This window comes from Oncorhynchus tshawytscha, linkage group LG18 (genome assembly GCF_018296145.1).
Source record: "Oncorhynchus tshawytscha isolate Ot180627B linkage group LG18, Otsh_v2.0, whole genome shotgun sequence".
In the NCBI taxonomy this organism is placed as follows: domain Eukaryota; kingdom Metazoa; phylum Chordata; class Actinopteri; order Salmoniformes; family Salmonidae; genus Oncorhynchus; species Oncorhynchus tshawytscha.
Genome location: NC_056446.1, coordinates 3,495,551 through 3,520,317, shown reverse-complemented (window position 1 = coordinate 3,520,317; position 24,767 = coordinate 3,495,551). Strand labels below are relative to the sequence as shown.

The following is a 24,767-nucleotide window of genomic DNA, read 5'->3' as shown; positions in this document are numbered from 1 at the left end:
GACCATTTTTTCGTGGATGTTGATGTGTCTTGCTGGAAGATCCACTTATGGTCAAGTTTCAGCCTCCTAGCAGAGAGGAAATCAGATTTTGGGCTAAAATATCCTGGTAGTGGGTGGGAAAAGTTTATTTATTTACTTTATACAGTCATTTTTGCTAATCTTGATCAAGGGTATCAATAACTAGGTGCTTATTTTGATATATAGTTTATTTAACTGAATCGGAAATACAGATGTGGGGTAGATGTAGAGTTTGTTTTAAATTCTCATAAAAAAATCTGAACTAATCAAACAACACTTGTTGCTCTTTGTACGTGTTGATATAATATTCGTATTTAATGGAGAGAAAATAACGTTTCCATAAACTGCGTTATAATATAATAATTCAATGAAGAAGAAAAGAAAGTTTTCCCTCCTCAACTGCGTTAACTCCCTCCAGACAGCAGATGGCGATATGTTTCTTTCAGGAGATGTTTCTAGTGTGATGTATAATCTAGTGGACGGAACGCTTCTTCAACAACTGCAGCCACCTTGGTAGCTCGCTAGCCAATAAAGTCGGAACATTCAAGTTTATTAGACAATTTCGTGCTTTATTTGCCACTGATTTAAACATACTTATGTGGAAACAACTAGCTACCCCGTTTAATTTAATATTTACGTTGTAAGTCAACTAGCTGGCCGGTTAAGTTAGCACTAGTCTAGTCGCTAATGCTAACTGGCTAACATCCCTGAACATGAGTTCACTAAGCTACTCTCCTCCTGCTAAAGAAGAGAGGATCTGCTGGACGGAGAAAGAAGTTCTCGTGAAAGAAGAAGAGGAAGAGAAGGATGTTACAATACAAAAACAAGTAGAGGGTGAGACTGTTACCGTGAAAGAAGAGGATCAAGACGTTACAGTCAAAGACTCCTGCAGGGTGAAAGAGGAGGAGAATGTTACTGTGAAAGAAAAGGAGGAAGATGCAGTTTTGGGAGTGGAGGATGAATTGAAAGAAGATGAAGCCATTTTTGGAATGAAGGATGAAGAGGGGGAGATCACTGTCACATTAGAGGAGGACGAAGAAGAGAAGACTGGAGATCTGATTAACAACAGTAAATACAGTGAGTACTATCTTAAAATTAACAGGGGCACAAATTCTGCAGTTGTTGAACTAATGTGTATAAACACACTAAAGGGAAACAGATAAGTGTTTTGAGCAAAATAGTGTTTTTTACAACTGCAAACTTGGAGTAGGTGAAGTCATAGTAAGGAGTTGGCTTGATGGGAAGTCGTGATGTCATCCAATAGGCGACAGATCTTCATGTGAATATTCATAATTATTTTTAAAATCCTTCATGTTCTGTCAAGTTGGTTGTTGATCATTGCTAGAAAGCCATTTTCAAGTCTTGCCATAGACTTTCAAGGCGATTTAAGTCCAAACTGTATCTAGGCCACTCAAGACATTCAATGTCATCTTGGTAAACTGCTCCAGTGTAGATTTGGCCTTGTGGTTTATGTTATTTTCCTTTTCCTACAGTTTTTTTGTATTCAGATCTCTGAAATGCACTCTACCTATGTAACATTTAGTGTCTCCTTATATTACGCTGGGAAAACAGTTTTCATGGGCACAGAAATCCTAAATCATTTCAGAGTTTGCTCAATCCAATGGTTTTAACCAAGAGTCTCTTTAACTTTATTGACAACACCCAAGTCGATACTGTCATTAACGTGGTTCTTCAATAATTACACACAATTCTTAATATTGTAGCTGTTTAGTTACAGTCACATGTTCAACTATCATCAGCTGATCCAGGAAATAATTTTCTGAATGCCAGTTGAATGACAAACATCACGACATGCAACAACAACCAAAGTGATTATTCGTTCATTACTCTGGTAAAGACAGTTATGCTGTGCTCCACATTGGCACCAACATCCCTAACAAATTTGATGTTTATAATATGTTATTGTCTGCTTGATTTACAGTCGGGTCTCATTAGTCTGTTTGGACACGGAGATACTTAGCTCATAATGTGTAGAGAACTGTTCCTTGATGGGTAGGCTATATAACACACAGAGCTATTTTACTTTATTCAGGACATTTAGAATGACTACACATTACAGAGTAGCCTAGTAGGATTGTTCACAAAATGATCTAGTGATCAGGTTATGAAATGTCATGACAGACATTTTAGTTTCCTTGTTTCACCTGAAATATTAAATGATTTATAGTCCGAGGTCTATGTTGTTGTTAGGTGAAGTTATGGGTCCTACAGTAGGTCTATGTTGTTGTTAGGTGAGGTTATGGGTCCTACTACTGTAGATCTGTGGGTCAGCAGGTCTGTGTTGTTAGGTGAAGTTATGGGTCCTACAGCAGGTCTATGTTATTGTTAGGTGATGTTATGGGTCCTACAGCCGGTCTGTGTTAGGTGAAGTTATGGTCCTACAGTAGGTCTATGTTGTTGTTAGACCTACTATAGGACCCATAACTTAATCTAACAACAACATAGACCTACTGTTGCAACCATAACTTCTTCTATGTTGTTGTTAGGTGAAGGTGTGGGTCCTACAGTGGGTGTAGGGCAGGTATTCCCAAACTGGAGTATGCCGTGAGTGGTACGCCAAATGAAAATGTGATTCACATTTTTTTAAATGAACAAATAATACATTTTCTTCACATTATCAAACGGCCCGTTTATATTTTCCAACCGGGTGATGTTTTTTTCTTACTTCGGTAGCCTCGTTTCACTTCCAAAAATGAAATTCAAGCATCTCATGTTCAGCGAAATAACAACACAATGTCAAATACAGGTAGCCTAGTCAAATAATTATCATCCAATCACATTAACCATTAGTCTCTCGCGGGAATTCCACTAACGAAACGTAGCTGCTGCTCATGTTGGTATCTGTACTGATGGCGCAGGGAGACATAGTGGAGTGGTAATGCGCGAGCAAGCAGTTGCTCCCAACGCCACTTGGGTACACTGCAACATCCACCGACAGGCTCTTGCTGCCAAGGGAATGCCTGACAGCTTGAAAGACGTTTTGGGCACAACAGTGAAAATGGTTAACTTTGTTAAAGCAAGGCCCCTGAATTTGCGTGTATTTTTTGAACTATGCAATGATATGGGCAGCAACCATGTAATGCTTTTACAACATACAGGAGTGTGCTGGTTATCAAGGGGCAAAGTATTGACGTGTTTTTTTTAAACTAAGAGGCGAGCTTAACATTTTCTTTACTGACCTTAATTTTTACTTGTCTGACCTCTTGCATGATGACGAGTTTCTCACACGACTGGCCTATCTGGGTGATGTTTTTTTCTCGCCTGAATGATCTTAATCTAGGATTACAGTTACTCTCCGCAACCATATTCAATGTGCGGGACAAAATTGAGGCTATGATTAAGAAGTAGGAGCTCTTCTCTGTCTGCATTAACAAGGACAACACACAGGTCTTTTCATCATTGTATGATTTTTTGTGTGCAAATTAACTCAAGCTTACGGACAATGTCAAATGTGATAGCGAAGCGCCTGATTGAGTTGGGTGCGCAATTACGCAGGTACTTTCACGACACGGATAACACAAACAACTGGATTTGTTATCCCTTTCATGCCCTGCCTCCAGTCCACTTACTGAAATCTGAACAAGATAACCTCATTGAAATTGCAACAAGCGGTTCTGTGAAAATGTTATTTAATCAAAAGCCACTGCCAGATTTCTGGATTGGGCTGCACTCAGAGTATCCTGCCTTGGCAAATCGTGCTGTTAAGACACTGATGCCCTTTGCAACCATGTGCCTATGTGAGAGTGGATTCTCGGCCCTCACTAGCATGAAAACTAAATACAGGCACAGACTGTGTGTGGAAAATGATTTAAGACTGAGACTCTTTCCAATACAACCCAACATTGCAGAGTTATGTGCATCCTTTCAAGCACACCCTTCTCATTAACCTGTGGTGAGTTATTCACAATTTTCAAAGAACAAAGAAGGTTTTATATGTAAGATAGTTAAATGAAGAGCAAAATTATTCATTATATTACTATTTGTGCCCTATTCCTATAAGAGCTCTGTCAATTTCCACAAGCCGGGTTGTGACAAACTTATGTGCAATAAATGTATGTGTAGTGTGTGTGTGGCAGGCTTACAATGATGGCAAAAAACAACATTTGAGTGTGCTGACCCTGGTGCTAGAGGGGGTACGCAGCTGGAGCTTTCCTCATTAGCAGGAGTTTCTATAACCAAATTGCCCTCATGTTGCAATTTTAACAAACACAGAAAGGGGTCGATATTGGAGACCAAAAGTAATCTGGCACATTGCTTAGGGGTTCCTACAATCATCAATGTTACTACTAATGTGAAAACAAGACAAAATATGACTTGCTGCTCACTTGACAGTCTTAAGACAATTGTCAAATAATTTAACAGACGTCAATTGTTGTACAACTTCATAGGTACACTCTGGGCATCACCTTTTACCTCAAACAGTGGATTTCTGCTGTTCTGGGTCTTTAACCATCTGTCTGACTTTGTCGTTCACACAGGAGAGAGACGGGACTATCATGGATCCTCTGGGGAGCTTCAACAACATCATGATGCTGACGAGGCAGAGAAGAGTCTCTCCAGATCAGAACTTCTCAAGAAACACCAGCAGAGACCCACAGGAAAGAAACCTCACTGCTGCTCTGACTGTGGGAAACATTGCAAATCTTCATCAGAACTTAAAAAACACCAGAGAACACACACAGGAGAGAAGCCTTATAGCTGTGATCAATGTGGGAAGAGTTTTACTAATTCAAGTAATCTGAAAACACACCAGAGAACACACACAAGAGAGCAGCCTTACAGCTGTGATCAGTGTGGCAAGAGTTTTACTCAGTTATGCAACCTGGTATCACACCAGAGAACACACACAGGAGAGAAACCTTATAGCTGTGATCAGTGTGGCAAGGGCTTTGCTCAGTCAAGTAGCCTGGTATCACACCAGAGAACACACACAGGAGAGCAGCCATATAGCTGTGATCAGTGTGGCAAGGGTTTTACTCGGTCAACCAACCTGGTATCACACCAGAGAACACACACAGGAGACCAGCCTTATAGCTGTGATCAGTGTGGCAAGGGTTTTACCAATTCAAGAAACCTGGTAACACACCAGAGAACACACACAGGAGAGAAGCCATATAGCTGTGAGCAATGTGGGAAAAGCTTTTCTCGGATAGGATACCTTAAAGGACACCAGAGAACACACACAGGACAGAAGCCTTATAGCTGTGATCAGTGTGGCAAGAATTTTACTCAGTCAAGCAAGCTGCTATCACACCAGAGAACACACACAGGAGGGCAATCATATAGCTGTGAGCAATGTGGGAAAAGCTTTTCTCGGATAGGACACCTTAAAGGACACCAGAGAACACACACCGGTGAGAAACCTTATAGCTGTAATCAATGTGGGAAGAGTTTTACTCATTCAAGTAATCTGAAAACACACCATAGAACACACACAGGAGAGAAGCCTTACAGCTGTGATCAGTGTGGCAAGAGTTTTACTCAGTCAAGCAACCTGGTATCACACCAGAGAACACACACAGAAGAGCAGTCATTTAGCTGTGAGCAATGTGGGAAAAACTTTTCTCAGGGAGAAAGCCTTAAAGAGCACCAGAGAACACACACAGGAGAGAAGGCTTATAGCTGTGATCAATGTGGCAAGAGATACTCTCATTCAAGTGGTCTGATTAAACATCAGAAAATACATGCAGGATATCCACAGAGTGTAGAATGACCTCCAACACCAGACCTGGGTAGTAGAACACAGAGTGTGGAATGACCAACACCAGACCTATATACATCAAATCACATATTTGTGTCACATACAGTTGTTTAACAGATGTTATTGTGGGTGTAGCGAAATGCTTGTGTTTCTAGCTCCAACAGTGCAGTAATATCTAACAATTCACACAATCTAAAGGAATGGAATTAAGAATATATAAATATTTGGGTGAGCAATGTCAGAGCGGCATAGTCTAAGATACAGTAGAATAGGATAGAATCTAGTCTTCATTATATACATCTACATGATGTGTTGTTACACCATGTAGGAGCAGTGTAGACCTAGTCTGTTCATTATATACATCTACATGATGTATTGTTACACCATGTAGGAGCAGTATAGACCTAGTCTGTTCATTATATACATCTACATGATGTCTTGTTACACCATGTAGGAGCAGTATAGACCTAGTCTGTTCATTATATACATCTACATGATGTATTGTTACACCATGTAGGAGCAGTATAGACCTAGTCTGTTCATTATATACATCTACATGATGTATTGTTACACCATGTAGGAGCAGTATAGACCTAGTCTGTTCATTATATACATCTGTATGAGGTATTGTTACACCATGTAGGAGCAGTATAGACCTAGTCTGTTCATTATATACATCTACATGATGTGTTGTTACACCATGTAGGAGCAGTGTAGACCTAGTCTGTTCATTATATACATCTACATGATGTATTGTTACACCATGTAGGAGCAGTATAGACCTAGTCTGTTCATTATATACATCTACATGATGTCTTGTTACACCATGTAGGAGCAGTATAGACCTAGTCTGTTCATTATATACATCTACATGATGTATTGTTACACCATGTTGGAGCAGTATATACCTAGTCTGTTTGTTATATACATCTACATTATGTATTGTTACACCATGTAGGAGCAGTATAGACCTAGTCTGTTTGTTATATACATCTACATTATGTATTGTTACGCCATGTAGCAGCAGTATGGAGGTACAGTGGGGGACAATTGTTGACACCCTTGATAAAGATGAGATAAACGACTCTATAAAATAAAGAATTCAAATACTAAGCTATATTGTATGTAAAAATAAAGGGAAATTATATTATTGTATACTAGTACAATTGCTCAGAGAAAGAGATTTAGTTTAACATGTAATTCTCAAAAGGAAGGGGTCTGAATTATTGCCACCCTTGTTTTCAATTCTCCAGCACCTTCCCCTTGTGGGGATAATGACATTCAAATGTTTTATGAGATTGGAGAACACATTGGGTGGGATCTTAGACCACTCCTCCAAACATAATCTCTCCAGGTCCTTGATTTATTTAGTATGTTCTTGTAGACTGCCCTGTTCAATTCAAACCACAGGTTTTCAATGGAGTAGAAGTCCGAAGACTGAGATGGCCATAGAAAAATGTTGATTTTGTGCCCAATTAACATTTTTTTCATGGATGTTGATGTGTCTTGCTGGAAGATCCACTTATGGCCAACTTTCATTCTGCTAGCAGAGAGGTAACCAGGTTTTGGGCTAAAATATCCTGGTAGTGGGTAAAGTTTATTTTATACAGTAATTTTTGCTCATCTTTATCAAGGGTATCAATAACCATGTGCTTATTTTGATATTTAGTTATTTGAGTCAGAAATGCAGATGTGGAGTAGATGTAGAGTTGGTTTTAAATTCTCATTGAAAATCTGAACTAATAAAACAACACTTGTTGCTCTTTGTACGTGTTGATATAATATTCATATTTAATGGAGAGGAAAAAACGTTTCCATAAATTGCTTTATACTATTCTAATTCAACGAAGAAGAAAAAAAGTGTTCCCTCCTCAACTGCGTTAACTCCCTCCAGGCAGCAGATGGTAAAATGTGTCTCTCAGGCGATGTTTCTAGTGTGACGTATAATCTAGTCGACGGAACTCTTCTTCAACAACTGCAGCCACCGCGGTAGCTCGCTAGCCAACAATGTCGGAACATTCAAGTTCTTTAGACAATTTCGTGCTTTATTTGCCACTGATTTAAACATACTTATGTGGAAACAACTAACTACCCCGTGTAATTTAATATTTACGTTGTAAGTCAACTAGCTGGCCGGTTAAGTTAGCACAAGTCTAGTCACTAATGCTAACTGGCTAACATCCCCGAACATGAGTTCACTAAGCTACTCTCCTCATTCTAAAGAAGAGGAGGTCTGCTGGACGGAGAAAGAAGCTCTCGTGAAAGAGGAAGAGAAGGATGTTACAATACAAAAACAAGTAGAGGGTGAGGCTGTTACCGTGAAAGAAAGAAGATCAAGACGTTACAGTCAAAGACGCCTTCAGGGTGAAAGAGGAGGAGAATGTTACTGTGAAAGAAAATGAGGAAGATGCAGTTTTGGGAGTGGAGGATGAAGTGAAAGAAGATGAAGACATTTTTGGAATGAAGGCTGAAGAGGGGGAGATCACTGTCACATTAGAGGAGGACGAAGAAGAGAAGACTGGAGATCTGATTAACACCAGTAAATACAGTGAGTACTATCTTAAAATTAACAGGGGCACAAATTCTGCAGTTGTTGAACTAATGTGTATAAACACACTAAAGGGAAACAGATAAATGTTTTGAGCAAAATAGTGTTTTTTACAACTGCAAACTTGAAGGAGTAGATGATGTCATAGTAAGGAGTTGGCTTGATGGGAAGTCGTGATGTCATCCAATAGGCGACAGATCTTCATGTGAATATTCATAATTATTTTTTTAAATCCTTCATGTTCTGTCAAGTTGGTTGTTGATCATTACTAGAAAGCCATTTTCAAGTCTTGCCATAGACGTTCAATACAATTTAAGTCCAAACTGTAACTAGGCCACTCAGGACATTCAATGTCATCTTGGTAAGCTCCTCCAGTGTAGATGTGGCCTTGTGGTTTAGGTTATTTTCCTGTTCCTACAGTTTTTTTGTATTCAGATCTCTGAAATGCACTCTACCTACATAACATTTAGTGTCTCCTTATATTACACTGGGAAAACAGTTTTCATGGGCACAGAAATCCTAAATCATTTCAGAGTTTGCTCAATCCAAATTTTTTAACCGAGTCTCTTTAACTTTATTGACAACACCCAAGTCGATACTGTCATTAAAGGGGGAGCCTATATTGGAGACCAAAAGTTTGCGTGTGCGCCATCGTGCATAAATTTATTTTTGTTCTCCCAAACCAAACGCGACCACAACGTAACATTGCAAAAATCTGAAACTTTCTATCCAAAAATGATGCAGAAAAATTTGTCCATGCTTTTGTCACTTCTAGGTTAGACTACTGCAATGCTCTACTTTCCGGATACCCAGATAAAGCACTAAATACACTTCAGTTAGTGCTAAATACGGCTGCTAGAATCCTGACTATAACCAAAAAATTTGATCATATTACTCCAGTGTTAGCCTCCCTACACTGGCTTCCTGTCAAAGTAAGGGCTGATTTTCAAGGTTTTACTGCTAACCTACAAAGCATTACATGGGCTTGCTCCTACCTATCTCTCTGATTTGGTCCTGCCGTACATACCTACACGTACGCTACGGTCACAAGACACAGGCCTCCTAATTGTCCCTAGAATTTCTAAGCAAACAGCTGGTGGCAGGGCTTTCTCCTATAGAGCTCCATTTTTATGGAATGGTCTGTCTACCCATGTCAGAGACGCAAACTTGGTCTCAACCTTTCTTTACTGTCTTTACTGAAGACTCATCTCTTCAGTGGGTCATATGATTGAGTGTAGTCTGGCCCAGGAGTGGGAAGGTGAACGGAAAGGCTCTGGAGCAACGTACCGCCCTTGCTGTCTCTGCCTGGCCGGTTCCCCTCTCTCCACTGGGATTCTCTGCCTCTTACAGGGGCTGAGTCACTGGCTTACTGGGGCTCTCTCATACCGTCCCTGGGAGGGGTGCGTCACCTGAGTGGGTTGGGTCACAGTCCTGTCTGAGTTGGCGACCCCCCTTGGATCTTTGTGGGCTATACCTAGCCTTGTCTCAGGATGGTAGGTTGGTGTTTGAAGATATCCCTCTAGTGGTGTGGGGGCTGTGCTTTGGCAAAGTGGGTGGGGTTATATCCTTCCTGTTTGGCCCTGTCTGGGGGTGTCCTCGGATGGGGCCACAGTGTCTCCTGATCCCTCTCGTCTCAGCCTCCAGTATTTATGCTGCAGTAGTTTATGTGTCGGGGGGCTAGGGTCAGTTTGTTATATCTGTTCTATTCGGTGTCCCGTGTGAATTTAAGTGTGCTCTCTCTAATTCTCTCTTTCTTTCTCTCTCTCAGAGGACCTGAGCCCTAGGACCATGCCTCAGGACTACCTGACATGATGACTCCTTGCTGTCCCCAGTCCACCTGGCCGTGCTGCTGCTCCAGTTTCAACTGTTCTGCCTTACTATTATTGGACCATGCTGGTCATTTATGAACATTTGAACATCTTGGCCATGTTCTGTTATAATCTCCACCCGGCACAACCAGAAGAGGACTGGCCACCCCACATAGCCTGGTTCCTCTCTAGGTTTCTTCCTAAGGTTTTGGCCTTTCTAGGCAGTTTTTCCTAGCCACCGTGCTTCTACACCTGCATTGCTTGCTGTTTGGGGTTTTAGGCTGGGTTTCTGTACAGCACTTTGAGATTTCAGCTGATGTACGAAGGGCTATATAAATACATTTTTATTTTTGTATTATTATTATTATTATTATTTTTATCTCAAAGCTGTAATCAATGTGGGAAGAGACACTGGTAAAAGATCTCTGATCAAACATCAGAAAATACATGGAGTTGTTTCATGATATCAATGAAATAATGTCACAATGTAGAGTATTTTAATGATGTCACAATGTAGAAGCCTAAACGTTTGCCCCCCTGTTCTGTTGATTTCAGCTATGGATTTTAGCCTCAGGGGAAACATCCAGGCTCTGAATTGAAATAGTACTATTTATGAGATTTAACAAAAAAGTGACGGGAAAAAAAAGAGTTGTGTTACACCTACCACGTTGGTGACACACTTGAATCAAAATGCAACACTTCAAAATGTAGCTAGCTCTTTTCTACAAATTGTCCTCTAACCAGGGATGTACACATTTTTCCCAGATTCCGTGTGTTTTTTGAGCTTTTAGTTTTAACAGGACATGCAACCTCATCTCCCTCCTCTCGCATAAATGATTTTAGCATTATATTGAGGAGTTATGACAAATTAGTGTTGGGTTCCTTTGTTTAGCGACCCCTACATTTAAATGCATCACTCAAATGTAGCTGACTGTCTTCTGCAGGTTGTCCTCTAATCAGTGAGGTAAAAGATATCTCCCATTTCCATGTGTTTTTTTAGTTTCAACAACACGTACAACCTGATTTCCCCCCTAATCGATATCAGTGATTTATTGCTACTTGTCAAAACAACAGCATTTATGGTGCTTGTGCAATTTATAAGGTGCTTGTTTAAAAAAAAATAATACAAGTAATATGATTATTGTGGCAGATGATGGTGTAGATAGCACATGTTATATTTAGGTTTTCAATTTATCCCAAACTGTTTCTGCATATTGGTTATTGATTTGGACATGTTAAAACTGTGTTTTGACATTGGGCTATCCCACCTAGCAAAATGTCATTGAAAATACGTTGAAAATAAGACTGCAATCAAATATTCGATATTTACATTTCATGTAACATTTAGTAATGGTAATTATTTATGCAACCAACTTATAATTTTTTGGTACAATTATATAAACTTTGTTGCCCTTCTTTTAGAATATCCGGGTTCATTCTCAGATGTGCCAACCCAAATGTACTAGAGCATGACATTGGGGACTGGGCCTCGATCCAACAACATGCCTATCTAGTGAACCCTGAAAAGAGAGAGAAGCTCTGCAGTGAGGTGGAAAGTTACTACGGATATTGCAGGAGTTTCCAAGGGGATGAGAGTTCTAGAAGCTAGTGGGTTTTAGGAAGAAGAGAGTTCTAGAAGCTAGTGGGGAAAAATGAGTTTTATTTCTTGTTTTTAATTGTTGACAGCCAGTAGACACCATGTTTATATTGGTGAAGGTGAAGCATTGTAGTTGATTATAATGTGAAATGGAAGTTGTTTTCTGTTGGTGGTGCACAAACTTGTCCAACCAAAATATAGGTAATATTTTCTAATAATTGCGCCAACAGTTGTTACCTTCTCACCAAGCTGCTTGCCTATTGTCCTGTAGCCCATCCCAGCCTTGTGCAGGTCTACAATTTTATCCCTGATGTTCTTACACAGCTCTCTGCTCTTGGCCATTGTGGAGAGGTTGGAGTCTGTTTGATTGAGTGTGTGGACAGGTGTCTTTTATACAGGTAACGAGTTCAAAAAGGTGCAGTTAATACAGGTAATGAATGGAGAACAGGAGGGCTTCTTAAAGAAAAACTAACAGGTCTGTGAGAGCTGGAATTCTTACTGGTTGGTAGGTGATCAAATACTTATGTTACTTAAAAATCATACAATGTGATTCTCTAGATTTTTGTTTTAGATTCCGTCTCTCACAGTTGAAGGGTACCTATGATAAAAATTACAGACCTCTACATACTTAGTAAGTAGGAAACACTTCCGATTTTGCAGGTTATCAAATACTTGTTCTACCCACTGTAGCTACATCCATATTTAGACTTTTTAAATTGGTTTATTTATAGCCATTGGTTTTTGAATATAACACACGCCTCATGAGCTTAGTTCAACTGTTTACCCCATCAGAACCCCAAATAAGCTTTTTTTACTCTAATGGTTAGATACAATATAAATCAACTCTGTATAGCCTCAACATGGTAACCAATACTGTTGATATCATGGATGGTCAGTCCTTGCATCCTTAGGTCTGTCTATGAATTTGAGAGTAGTTACATTTCTCCAGCCCCATCCATCACCTTATTACCAAAACAGTGGTGGAATTACAGCTTTGTTATTGTTTGAACTGCAGATTGGTTGATTTGATTGTGTGTTTTTTTTAAAGGGGCAACCTAGGATTTAAACAGCAACAAAATGTCAGCCCTGAGACTTGGTTTGGTAAACAGTTGAGGGATGGGGGTTGGAGAAATGTAACCACTCTCAAATTCATAGAGAAAGCTATTGTAGCAACCGTAACCCAAAACCTAGCAACCTTGTCAAGAAGTTCAGACAGTCATAAGGTGTTGGCTTGACAGTCACTAGACCAAGGTTCGAGTTCAGCTCAGGGCTTCCCCAGGAATTCACTACACTATGAATACAAGGACTGGTCATCCATAAGGTCAAAATCATAGTTTTAACCAGGTTTCGAGGCTATACAGTGGAGTTATGCAATGTTTTGGTTATGTTTTGGTTTCTGATGGGGTAATACAGTTGAAATATTTATAAGTTACACTACTGTTCAAAAGTTTGGGGTCACTTAGAAATGTCCTTGTTTTTGAAAGAAAAGCTCACAAGTCCTCAACTGACAGCTTCATTAAATAGTACCTGCAAAACACCAGTCTCAACGTCAATAGTGAAGAGGTGACTCCGAGATGCTGCAAAGAAAAAGCCATATCTCAGACTGGCCAATAAAAATAAAAGATTAAGATGGGCAAAACAACACAGACACTGTGTTAACCAAGTTTAATTCTTCCCAAAGGGTCGTTACAGCTGTAATTCATACAAAAACATGACATGTTCTCACCATCACAAGTATATATATACCCCACTTTGGACACTCCTTCTCTCCAATCCTTACATCTTCTGGTTCGACAAGAAGAGGGCAACAGGATACTAAAACCTTATGACTCCCTTCAAGGGATCTGACCTCAACCCCTCTTTAGCCTAATCCACAGATATCCTCTTGTATCACCTATTGCACTCCTGTGACTCTCTCCCGTCCACCCAGCACATTCCACAGCCACTCTGCCTTTCTACAGATATCACTCCTTTATATGCTCTGATTCTGATCTATCATGTCTTTAATATCTCAATGTTCAAAGTTTACCCTGAATCCAACACTGGTTAGAGCCAGTTTGCTCTGTTCTGTGAAGGGAGTAGTACACAGCATTGTACGATATCTTCAGTTTCTTGGTCATTTCTCTCATGGAAAGCCTTAATTTCTCAGGACAAGAATAGACTGACAAGTTTTAGAAGAAAATTATTTATTTATGGCTATTTTGAGCCTGTAATCGAACCCACAAATGCTGATGCTCCAGTATTCTCAACTAGTCTAAAGAAGGCCAGTTTTATTGCTTCTTTAACCAGAACAACAGTTTTCAGCTGTGCTAACATAATTGCAAAAGGATTTTCTAATGATCAATTAGCCTTTTAAAATGATAAACTTGGATTAGCTAACACAACGTGCCATTGAAATACAGGAGTGATGGTTGCTGATAATGGGCCTCTGTACACCTATGTAGATATTCCATTTAAAAAATCAGCTGTTTCCAGATACAATAGTCATTTACAACATTAACAATGTCTGCACTGTATTTCTGATCAATTTTATTTTAATTGACCAACAAAAATGTGCTTTTCTTTCAAAAACAAGGACATTTCTAAGTGACCCCGAACTTTTGAATGGTAATGTAAATTCTTCAAGAATCAATGGTTATATAGTAAATCTTTCTATAACTGCCAGTGTAGATTTCCTGTTTATCCTGTGGACTTGTCAGGGCCTTCTGCTTCTTCCAACTATAGAAACATTTGCTGACCACTTTCTTGCATTTAATCCATCTATAGATTTACATACTACTGTTGTGATTAAGAGAGCCAGATTGCTTTAGAAAACAAGATTGTTTATATAGTAGGATATTTGTTATTGAAAGAGAGGATATATTGAAACCAGAGGCTAATGTATAAATTATAAATAAAAGCAATGTAATATTTGCATATTGCACACATTTACAAATATGATAGATTTGCATAGCGGTATATATTCTGCTTAACGTATAAGAAGGATCATGCAGTGTAGTCAGCTATAACTTTAAACAGAGGAGATAAAGAATACAATATTTATTCTGCAATTTAAGTTATGCTGTTTTTAAGTGAGGTTATTTTTCTACCTGCTCTGTGTTTTGGATGTTTAAATGTACCAATAGCAATGTGTAGTCTGTGTCTTGTCCATTTGTTCAGCTCCAATGCTTTGACTGTGTTCCATCCACTGTCTTGTCCATTTGTTCACATGCAGGGTTTTCAGGTGGTTAAAAAGATTGCTGGTGTTTCCACCTTTGGCGTCGACACAACTTACATAGTGCTGTTTGTTGGTCGAGGTCGGATATCTTAAATCAAAACCAGTTCCAAACGACAGAGGCCCCCCTTTTTGAACCAATTTGTTGTTGTCCTGCAAATCAACCTCAATACATTATTTTCCTTTACTTCAGGCATCACCTTTTACCTCAAATAAAAAGTGGATTTCTGCTGTTATGGGACTTTAACCATCTGTCTGACTTTGTCTTTCATACAGGAGAGAGAAGGGAATATCGTGGATCCTCTGGGGAGCCTCAAAAACCTCATGATGCTGACAAGGCAGAGAAGAGTCTCTCCAGATCAGAACATCCCAAGAAACACCAGCAAAGACCTAGAGGGGAAAAATCTCACTGCTGCTCTGACTGTGGGAAACATTTCAAATTTTCATCAGAACTTAAATTACACCAGAGAACACACAGGAGAGAAATCTTATAGCTGTACTCAATGTGGGAAGAGTTTTACTCAGTCAAGCAGCCTGATATCACTCCAGAGAACACACACAGGAGAGAAAAGTTATAGCTGTACTCAATGTGGGAAGAGTTTTACTTCATCTGGCTATCTGAAGATACACCAGAGAGCACACACAGGAGAGAAAATATATAGCTGTGCTCAATGTGGGAAGAGTTTACTCAGTCAGGCAACCTGAAATCACACCAGAGAACACACGGGAGAGAAACATTTTAGCTGTGATCAATGTGGGAAGAGTTTTATCATATCTGGCGATCTGAAGATACACAGGAGAGAAATCGTATAGCTGTAATCAATGGGGGAAGAGTTTTGCTACGTCTCGCTATCTGAAGATATACCAGAGATCACACACAGGAGAGAAACCATGTTTCTGTAATCAATGTGTAAAAAGTTTTGCTGCCTCTAGCTGTCTGAAGATACACTAGAGAACACACACACAGGAGAGAAATCATGCATCTGTGCTCAATGTGGGAAGAGTTTAACTCAAACATTCTGATAGCGCACCAGAGAAGACACAGGAGAGAAAAAACCTTATAGCTGTGATCAATGTGACGAGATTGATAAAAGATGTCTGATCAAACATCTGAAAATACATGAAGGAGTTGTTTCATGATGTCAATGAAATAATGTCAATGTAGAATGTTTTAAAATTGTAGTAATAGTATTTTAATGATGTCATAATGTAAAACCGTAAACGTGTGTTTGGACCAATCTAAATTCCTTGTGGACAACAAGGAATTTTAATCTCTCAACCTGCTCCACTACAGCCCCGTCTATGAGAATGGGGACGTGCTCGGTGCTCCTTTTCCTGTAGTCCACAATCATCACTTTAGTCTTGGTTATGTTGAGGGATAGGTTGTTATTCTGGCACCACCCGGCCAGGTCTCTGACCTCCTCCCTATAAGGCTGTCTCGTCGTTGTCGGTGATCAGGCCTACCACTGTTGTGTCGTCAGCAAACTTAATGATGGTGTTGGAGTCGTGCCTGGCTATACACTCGTGGGTGAACAGGGAGAACAGGAGGGGACTGAGCATGCACTCCTGGGGAGCTCCCGTGTTGAGGATCAGCGTGGCAGATGTGTTGTTACCTACCCTCACCACCTGGGTGCGGCCTGTCAGGAAGTCCAGGATCCAGTTGCAGAGGGAGGTGTTTAGTCCCAGGATCCTTAGCTTAGTGATGACCTTTGAGGGTACTATGGTGTTGAACGCTGAGCTGTAGTCAATGAACAGCATTCTCACATAGGTGTTCCTTTTGTCCAGGTGGGAAAGGGCAGTGTGGAGTGCAATAGAGATTGCATCATCTGTGGATCTGTTTGGGCGGTATCCAAATTGGAGGGTGTCTAGGGTTCCTGTGCTATGGGCCTGTAGTCATTTAGGCAGGTTGCCTTTGTGTTCTTGGGCACAGGGACTATGGTGGTCTGCTTGAAGCATGTTGGTATTACAGACTCAATCAGGGACATGTTGAAAATGTCAGTGAAGACACCTGCCAGTTGGTCAGCACATGCCCGGAGCACACATCCTGGTAATCCGTTTGGACCCGCAGCCTTGTGTATGTTGACTTGTTTAAAGGTCTTACTCACGTCGGCTACGGAGAGCGTGATCACACAGTCGTCCGTAACAGCTGATGCTCTCATGCCTCAGTGTTGCTTGCCTCGAAGCAAGCATAGAAGTGATTTAGCTTGTCTGGTATGCTCGTGTCACTGGGCAGCTCGCGGCTGTGCTTCCCTTTGTAGTCTGTAATAGTTTGCAAGCCCTGCCACATCCGACAAGCGTCAGAGCCGGTGTAGTATGATTCAATCTTAGCGTTGTATTGACACTTTGCCTGTTTGATGGTTTGTCGCAGGGCATAGCGGGATTTCTTGTAAGCTTCCGGGTTAGAGTCCCGTACCTTGAAAGTGGCAGCTCTACCCTTTAGCTCAGTGCGAATGTTGCCTGTAATCCATGGCTTCTGGTTGGGGTATGTACATACAGTCACTGTGGGGACGACGTCCTCAATGCACTTATTGGTAAAGCCAGTGACTGATGTGGTGTTATTCCTCAATGTCATCGGAAGAATCCTAGAACGTGTTCCAGTCTGTGATAGATGTGGAGAGTCAACCTTTAGTTGCTCCACCTTTTTGGTTTACTTCCTGTCTTTAAGTTTGGTGTTGTTGTTTTTTTTTTTGCCTCTTCTTGGGCAGATTTAGTGGGTCTCATGGGGGGTGCCTTTTATGTCCCAGTTGTTGTTACTAGTCAACTTTCAGTGGACACCCCCATAGTGTCTTTCAGAACTGCTCCTAAAACCACACCTGTTTAGTTGTTGTCAGTGACTCTTTGTTAGTTCCGTCTTCTATTTAAGGGACATTTCTGGTTTTCCTGCTGGGGAACGTAACAACAAACAATGTAGTGAAACAAGCTTATATTTTGGGTTGAATATTGCATCCAATTGTTCATATTTGAATCAATGACATTTCAATATCATTTTCCTTAAAATGCTCATTAGTCTTTCAGTTGTTAATCTTCAGTTTTTTATCCTCTTATGTTTGTTGTGTAGTAAATGTGAGTTTTTCAATGTTTTCTTTCTGTGAAGCCATGTCGGAAATTTGCTATATAAATAAAGCTTGATTTGAACATATTGAGAAACCAATGACCGACCAATCAACAGACTTTGGCATAAGCAACACATATTTGGGGCGGCAGGTAGCCTGGTTAGAGTGTAAATGTTTATTTTTATTGTTTTAGATTTTTTTCTGTGAAGCCATTGTGTTGCATCCATGTCTGAAATGTGCTGTATAAATAAAGCTTGATTTGAACATATTGTAAAACAAATGAACCCAATGACTGACCAATCAACAGCCTCTTGCAAAACCAATGAAAACATCTGTGCAAAAGTAGCATGTATCTTCGTCCAACTTAGTATGAAAAATAGTATAAATTCAGTATATCTTCCACTGTCAAAATAGTGCATGGTATGTAAATTTAGTATCACTTTTCAATGAACCCAGTACATTTGTTGAAAATGATAAATCCACCCTGCAACACAGAAACACATTTAGTCATATTATAATAAACACTCAAAGTAATGGATATGGAGCATCTATGGCCTCAGTTACACCTGGTACCTAAATGTGACTTCTGTCATCCAATCACACCAAGCTGCATTAGGTTCAGATCTATCAGGATGGGCCTTTGACATAGTCTGGATGCAGTCAGGCCACTGAATATAAATAAGCAATGTAAAGAGTAGTGGGGAAAAGTACATTCTACACAAAGGACCTTCATAATATCAAAGAACAAATGTGTGTGCCTGAGGGGAAATTAACATTCAAACAGACAAAATGGGTGAGAAATTACACCAATATCAGTGGACAATTTGCACTGCTGTTGAAAAGCATCTCCACAGTATGATGTTGCCACCACCATGCTTCAACTTAGGGATGGTGCCAATTTTCCTCCAGACGTGACACTTGGCATTCAGGCCAAAGAGTTCAATCTTTGCTTAATCAGACCAGAGAATCTTGTTTCTCATGGTCTGAGAGTCCTTCAGGTGCCTTTTGGCAAACTCCAAGTGGGCTGCCATGTACCTATTACTGAGGAGTGGCTTCCGTCTGGCCTCTCTACCATAAAGGCCTTATTGGTGGAGTGCTGTTAGATATTACTTATCAGATATTACTGCACTGTCAGAGATAGAAACACAAGCATTTCGATACACCTGCAATAATATCTGCTAAACATGTGTATGTGACCAGAAAATGTGATTTGATTTTGATTTTAAATAAATGTCCTATTTATCAAAGGTTCTTTTGGCTGGGTTCAAAATTACTCCAAAGGATTTGAAATTGTTAAAAGTCCATTTTTATACTGAAACACTAAACCATGATTTAGATTTATTAAGAACAAGTTGATTGACAAAGTCATGAAAAATTGGAGGAATTGAATAAACCACATTTTGGCTATGATAAAAGATATTTATTTTATTTTATTTCACCTTTATTTAACCAGGTAGGCAAGTTGAGAACAAGTTCTCATTTACAATTGCGACCTGGCCAAGATAAAGCAAAGCAGTTCGACACATACACCGACACAGAGTTACACATGGAGTAAAACAAACATACAGTCAATAATACAGTATAAACAAGTCTATATACGATGTGAGCAAATGAGGTGAGATAAGGGAGGTAAAGGCAAAAAAAGGCCATGGTGGCAAAGTAAATACAATATAGCAAGTAAAACACTGGAATGGTAGATTTGCAGTGGAAGAATGTGCAAAGTAGAAATAAAAATAATGGGGTGCAAAGGAGCAAAATAAATAAATAAATAAATAAAATAAGTAGGGAAAGAGGTAGTTGTTTGGGCTAAATTATAGGTGGGCAATGTACAGGTGCAGTAATCTGTGAGCTGCTCTGACAGTTGGTGCTTAAAGCTAGTGAGGGAGATAAGTGTTTCCAGTTTCAGAGATTTTTGTAGTTTGTTCCAGTCATTGGCAGCAGAGAACTGGAAGGAGAGGCGGCCAAAGAAAGAATTGGTTTTGGGGGTGAACAGAGAGATATACCTGCTGGAGCGTGTGCTACAGGTGGGTGATGCTATGGTGACCAGCGAGGTGAGATAAGGGGGGATTTTACCTAGCAGGGTCTTGTAGATGACATGGAGCCAGTGGGTTTGGCGACGAGTATGAAGCGAGGGCCAGCCAACGAGAGCGTACAGGTCGCAATGGTGGGTAGTATATGGGGCTTTGGTGACAAAACGGATTGCACTGTGATAGACTGCATCCAATTTGTTGAGTAGGGTATTGGAGGCTATTTTGTAAATGACATCGCCGAAGTCGAGGATTGGTAGGATGGTCAGTTTTACAAGGGTATGTTTGGCAGCATGAGTGAAGGATGCTTTGTTGCGAAATAGGAAGCCAATTCTAGATTTAACTTTGGATTGGAGATGTTTGATGTGGGTCTGGAAGGAGAGTTTACAGTCTAACCAGACACCTAGGTATTTGTAGTTGTTCACGTATTCTAAGTCAGAGCCGTCCAGAATAGTGATGTTGGACAGGCGGGCAGGTGCAGGCAGCGATCGGTTGAAGAGCATGCATTTAGTTTTACTTGTATTTAAGAGCAATTGGAGGCCACGGAAGGAGAGTTGTATGGCATTGAAGCTTGTCTGGAGGTTAGTTAACACAGTGTCCAAAGAAGGGCCAGAAGTATACAGAATGGTGTCGTCTGCGTAGAGGTGGATCAGAGACTCACCAGCAGCAAGAGCGACATCATTGATGTATACAGAGAAGAGAGATATGCCTCTGGGGTCAAAATGATCCATGTCAGAAGTATGGTTCAATGCAAATATGTAGTGGGTGTAAAGTTTGTTTTAAATTCTCACTCATGAAAACGAATCCATCAACACATGCTTCTCTTTGAACGACTTAATATAACTGTAAACTTTTATGAAATAAATGAAAAATAAACTTTTGGTTCCTCAACTGCGTTGCCCACTCCAGTCAGCAGATGGCAATGTGCGTCTTTTAGGTTCAGGCGATGCTGCCAGGGTGACGTATAATCTAGTGGACGGGTCGCTCCTTCAACAACAACAGCTAGTCAGACACCTCGGTAGCTTTCTAGCAAACATAGCTACAACATTAACGCTCTGTTTTGGTGCATATTAGTCGATGTGTATTAAACACACTTCTGTCGTATGTACTTGTTGGCCCATTTAATTATATATTTACGTTTTTTTGTCAGCTAACTGGTTTGCTAAGTTAGATTAGAACTAGGCTAGTCGCTAATGCTAGCTAGCTAACATTTCCGATCATGAGTTCACTAAGCTACTCTCCTCCTGCTAAAGAAGAGAAGATCTGCTGGGCGGAGAAAGAATCTATCGTGAAAGAGGAGGAGGAAGAGGAGGCTGTTACAATACAAAAACAAGTAGAGGGTGAGGCTGTTACCGTGAAAGAAGAAGAAGATGCGTTCAGAGTGAAAGATGAGGAAGATGCTACAGTAAAAGAAGAGGAGAAAGAGGAGGTTGCAGTTTTTGGAGTGAAAGAGGAGGAGGGAGAGATTACTGTCACATTGGAGGAAGAAGGGGAGGTTGGAGATCTGTTTAACACCAGTAAGTACCGTCTCTGCAGTTGTTGAACCAATATGCAGTACAGGGGTTCTACACTTTAATGTTGTTCTGTAGGAATGGCTGAAGCTACACTGGAACTGTAGAACATAAAGAGTGGACCATCAACAAAACGTTAATAATTGATCAAATGCATCCAATGACAATGCCTGAAATACTATAGTCCTCAATATCTCCTATTAGCTTATCCCAAGATGTACTCTTAAAGGGGATATCAGCAGTTGTTACATCCATTTTGGTACTTATACATTAATGATATGTACCCATTGTTTCTTGAAGAAATCACTTAGAAGTGCCTCATGAGCTTAGTTCAACTGTCGTACCCCATCAGAATCCAGATTTTGAAAATCAAAATTTTAAATATAAGCTTTTTTTTCACATCAATCATTTCACACAATATTTTCACATCACATCAAAATAGGTAACCAGTTACGACGCCCCAAACGGCAAACCAAATTAGTTTCTAGTCTTTTCTCCTTCCTTCAGGCTGCTTTTTCTTCTTTGGACCTTTTATGGCGGTTGGCAACCAACTTTAAGGTACATTACCACCATCAACTGGACTGGAGTGTGGACCTCAGTTCATATTTCAATCACCCACGTGGGTATATACCAAGACAGTCGTGAAGAGGGCACAACAAAACCTCTTCCCCCTCAGGAGACTGAAAAGATTTGGCATAGGTCCCCAGATCCTCAAAAGGTAATACAGCTGCACCATCGAGAGCATCCTGACCGGTTGCAACACCGCCTGGTATGGCAACTGCTCGGCATCTGACCCTAAGGCGCTACAAAGGGTAGTGCGAACGGCCCAGTACATCACTGGGGCCAAGCTTCCTGCCATCCAGGATCTATATAATAGGCGGTGTCAGAGGAAAGCCCATAAAATTGTCAGAGACTCCAGTCACCCAAGTTATAGATTATTTTCTCTGCTACAGCACGGCAAGCGGCACCGGAGCTTCAAGTCTAGGACCAAAAGCCTCCTCAACAGCTTCTACCCCCAAGCCATACGACTGCTGAACAATTCATAAAATCTCCACCGAATAATTTACATTGCCCACCCCCTCCCGTTTGTGCACTGTTGTTACTCGCTGGTTGTTAATTACCTATGCATAGTCACTATGCCTCTACCTTCATGTACAGAGTACCTCAACTAGCCTGTATCCCCCCACACTGACTCGGTACCGGTGTTCATTGTGTTAATTTTTATTATTACTTTTTATTTTAGTCTACTTGGTAAATATTTTCTTCTTCTTGAACTGCACTGTTGATTAAGGGCTTGTAAGTAAAGCATTTTACGGTAAAGTCTAAGTTGGTGTCTTGACGGATTTGAAAAAAACAGTTTGTCAAAACACTATATATATATATACACAGTGGGGAGAACAAGTATTTGATACACTGCCGATTTTGCAGGTTTTCCTACTTACAAAGCATGTAGAGGTCTGTAATTTTCATCATAGGTATACTTCAACTGTGAGAGACGGAATCTAAAACAAAAATCCAGAAAATCACATTGTATGATTTAAGTAATTCATTTGCATTTTATTGCATGACAAGTATTTCATACATCAGAAAAGCAGAACTTAATATTTGGTACATAAACCTTTGTTTGCAATTACAGAGATCATACGTTTCCTGTAGTTCTTGACCAGGTTTGCATACACTGCAGCAGGGATTTTGGCCCACTCCTCCATACAGACCTTCTCCAGATCCTTCAGGTTTCGGGGCTGTCACTGGGCAATACGGACTTTCAGCTCCCTCCAAAGATGTTCTATTGGGTTCAGGTCTGGAGACTGGCTAGGCCACTCCAGGACCTTGAGATGCTTCTTATGGAGCCACTCCTTAGTTGCCCTGGTTGTGTGTTTCGGGTCGTTGTCATGCTGGAACACCCAGCCACGACCCATCTTCAATGCTCTTACTGAAGGAAGGAGGTCGTTGGCCAAGATCTCGCGATACATGACCCCATCCATCCTCCCCTCAATACGGTGCAGTCGTCCTGTCCCCTTTGCAGAAAAGCATCCCCAAAGAATGTTGTTTCTACCTCCATGCTTCACGGTTGGTGTTCTTGGGGTTGTACTCATCCTCCTTCTTCCTCCAAACCCTGCAAGTGGAGTTTAGACTAAAAAGCTATTTTTGTCTCATCAGACCACATGACCTTCTCCCATTCCTCTTCTGGATCATCCAGATGGTCATTGGCAAACTTCAGACGGGCCTGGACATGCGCTGGCTTGAGCAGGGGGACCTTGCGTGCGCTGCAGGATTTTAATCCATGACGGCGTAGTGTGTTACTAATGGTTTTCTTTGAGACTGTGGTCCCAGCTCTCTTCAGGTCATTGACCAGGTCCTGCCGTGTAGTTCTGGGCTGATCCCTTACCTTCCTCATGATCACGAGGTGAGATCTTGCATGGAGCCCCAGACCGAGGGTGATTGACCGTCATCTTGAACTTCCCTCATTTTCTAATAATTGCGCCAACAGTTGTTGCCTTCTCACCAAGCTGCTTGCCTATTGTCCTGTAGCCCAATCCAGCCTTGTGCAGGTCTACAATTTTATCCCTGATGTTCTTACACAGCTCTCTGGTCTTGGCCATTGTGGAGAGGTTGGAGTCTGTTTGATTGAGTGTGTGGGCAGGTGTCTTTTGTACAGGTAACGAGTTCAAACAGGTGCAGTTAATACAGGTAATGAGTGGAGAACAGGAGGGCTTCTTAAAGAAAAACTAACAGGTCTGTGAGAGCCGGAATTCTTACTGGTTGGTAGGTGATCAAATACTTATGTCATGCAATAAAATGCAAATTAATTACTTAAAAATCATAAAGTGTGATTTTCTGTATTTTTGTTTTAGATTCCGTCTCTCACAGTTGAAGTGTACCTATGATAAAAATTTGAGACCTCTACATGCTTTGTAAGTAGGATACACTACCAATTATGCAGGTTATCAAATACTTGTTCTCCCCACTGTATATATTTTGTTTTAATGTTGCTGACACCCTTCCCCAGAGGTGTCTCATTATTGGGATTCATTGCTGATTCCTACCTGTAGCTCACTATGAGGTGTCAAGTGATACAGGTTAAGGGCCCTGTTGGAGATTGGTGGTTGATTGCGGAGTCGAGGGAACTAGCAGGGTTGGACACGGCCATGTTATTATCGCAGACACAGTCTCTGTGGTTCAGATGAGCCCCATTCCTGGGAATTAGATTTGATTACAAATCGCCCCTGTCTGTTACCACAGAAGGGTTCTTTCTGTCCCATTCCCAG

General features: G+C 40.7%; 1 protein-coding gene across 1 annotated transcript; it reads left to right on the top strand.

Moving 5' to 3' along the window:
• The first annotated feature begins 478 nt into the window (after nt 1-478).
• On the top strand, nt 479-5,956 carry LOC112230808 (zinc finger protein OZF-like). The gene is made up of 2 exons (XM_024397138.2): nt 479-1,095; nt 4,518-5,956. The coding sequence occupies exons 1-2, from the start codon at nt 732-734 to the stop codon at nt 5,750-5,752; spliced, it is 1,599 nt and encodes a 532-aa protein (XP_024252906.2). The 5' UTR covers nt 479-731; the 3' UTR covers nt 5,753-5,956.
• The last annotated feature ends 18,811 nt before the right edge of the window (nt 5,957-24,767 follow it).

Coding starts and splice junctions, on each gene's coding strand:
- LOC112230808 (XM_024397138.2), top strand. CDS start 732: ATGAGTTCACTAAGCTACTCTCCTCCTGCTAAAGAAGAGAGGATCTGC. Junction 1,096..4,517: donor GATTAACAACAGTAAATACA/GTGAGTACTATC, acceptor TCGTTCACACAG/GAGAGAGACGGGACTATCAT.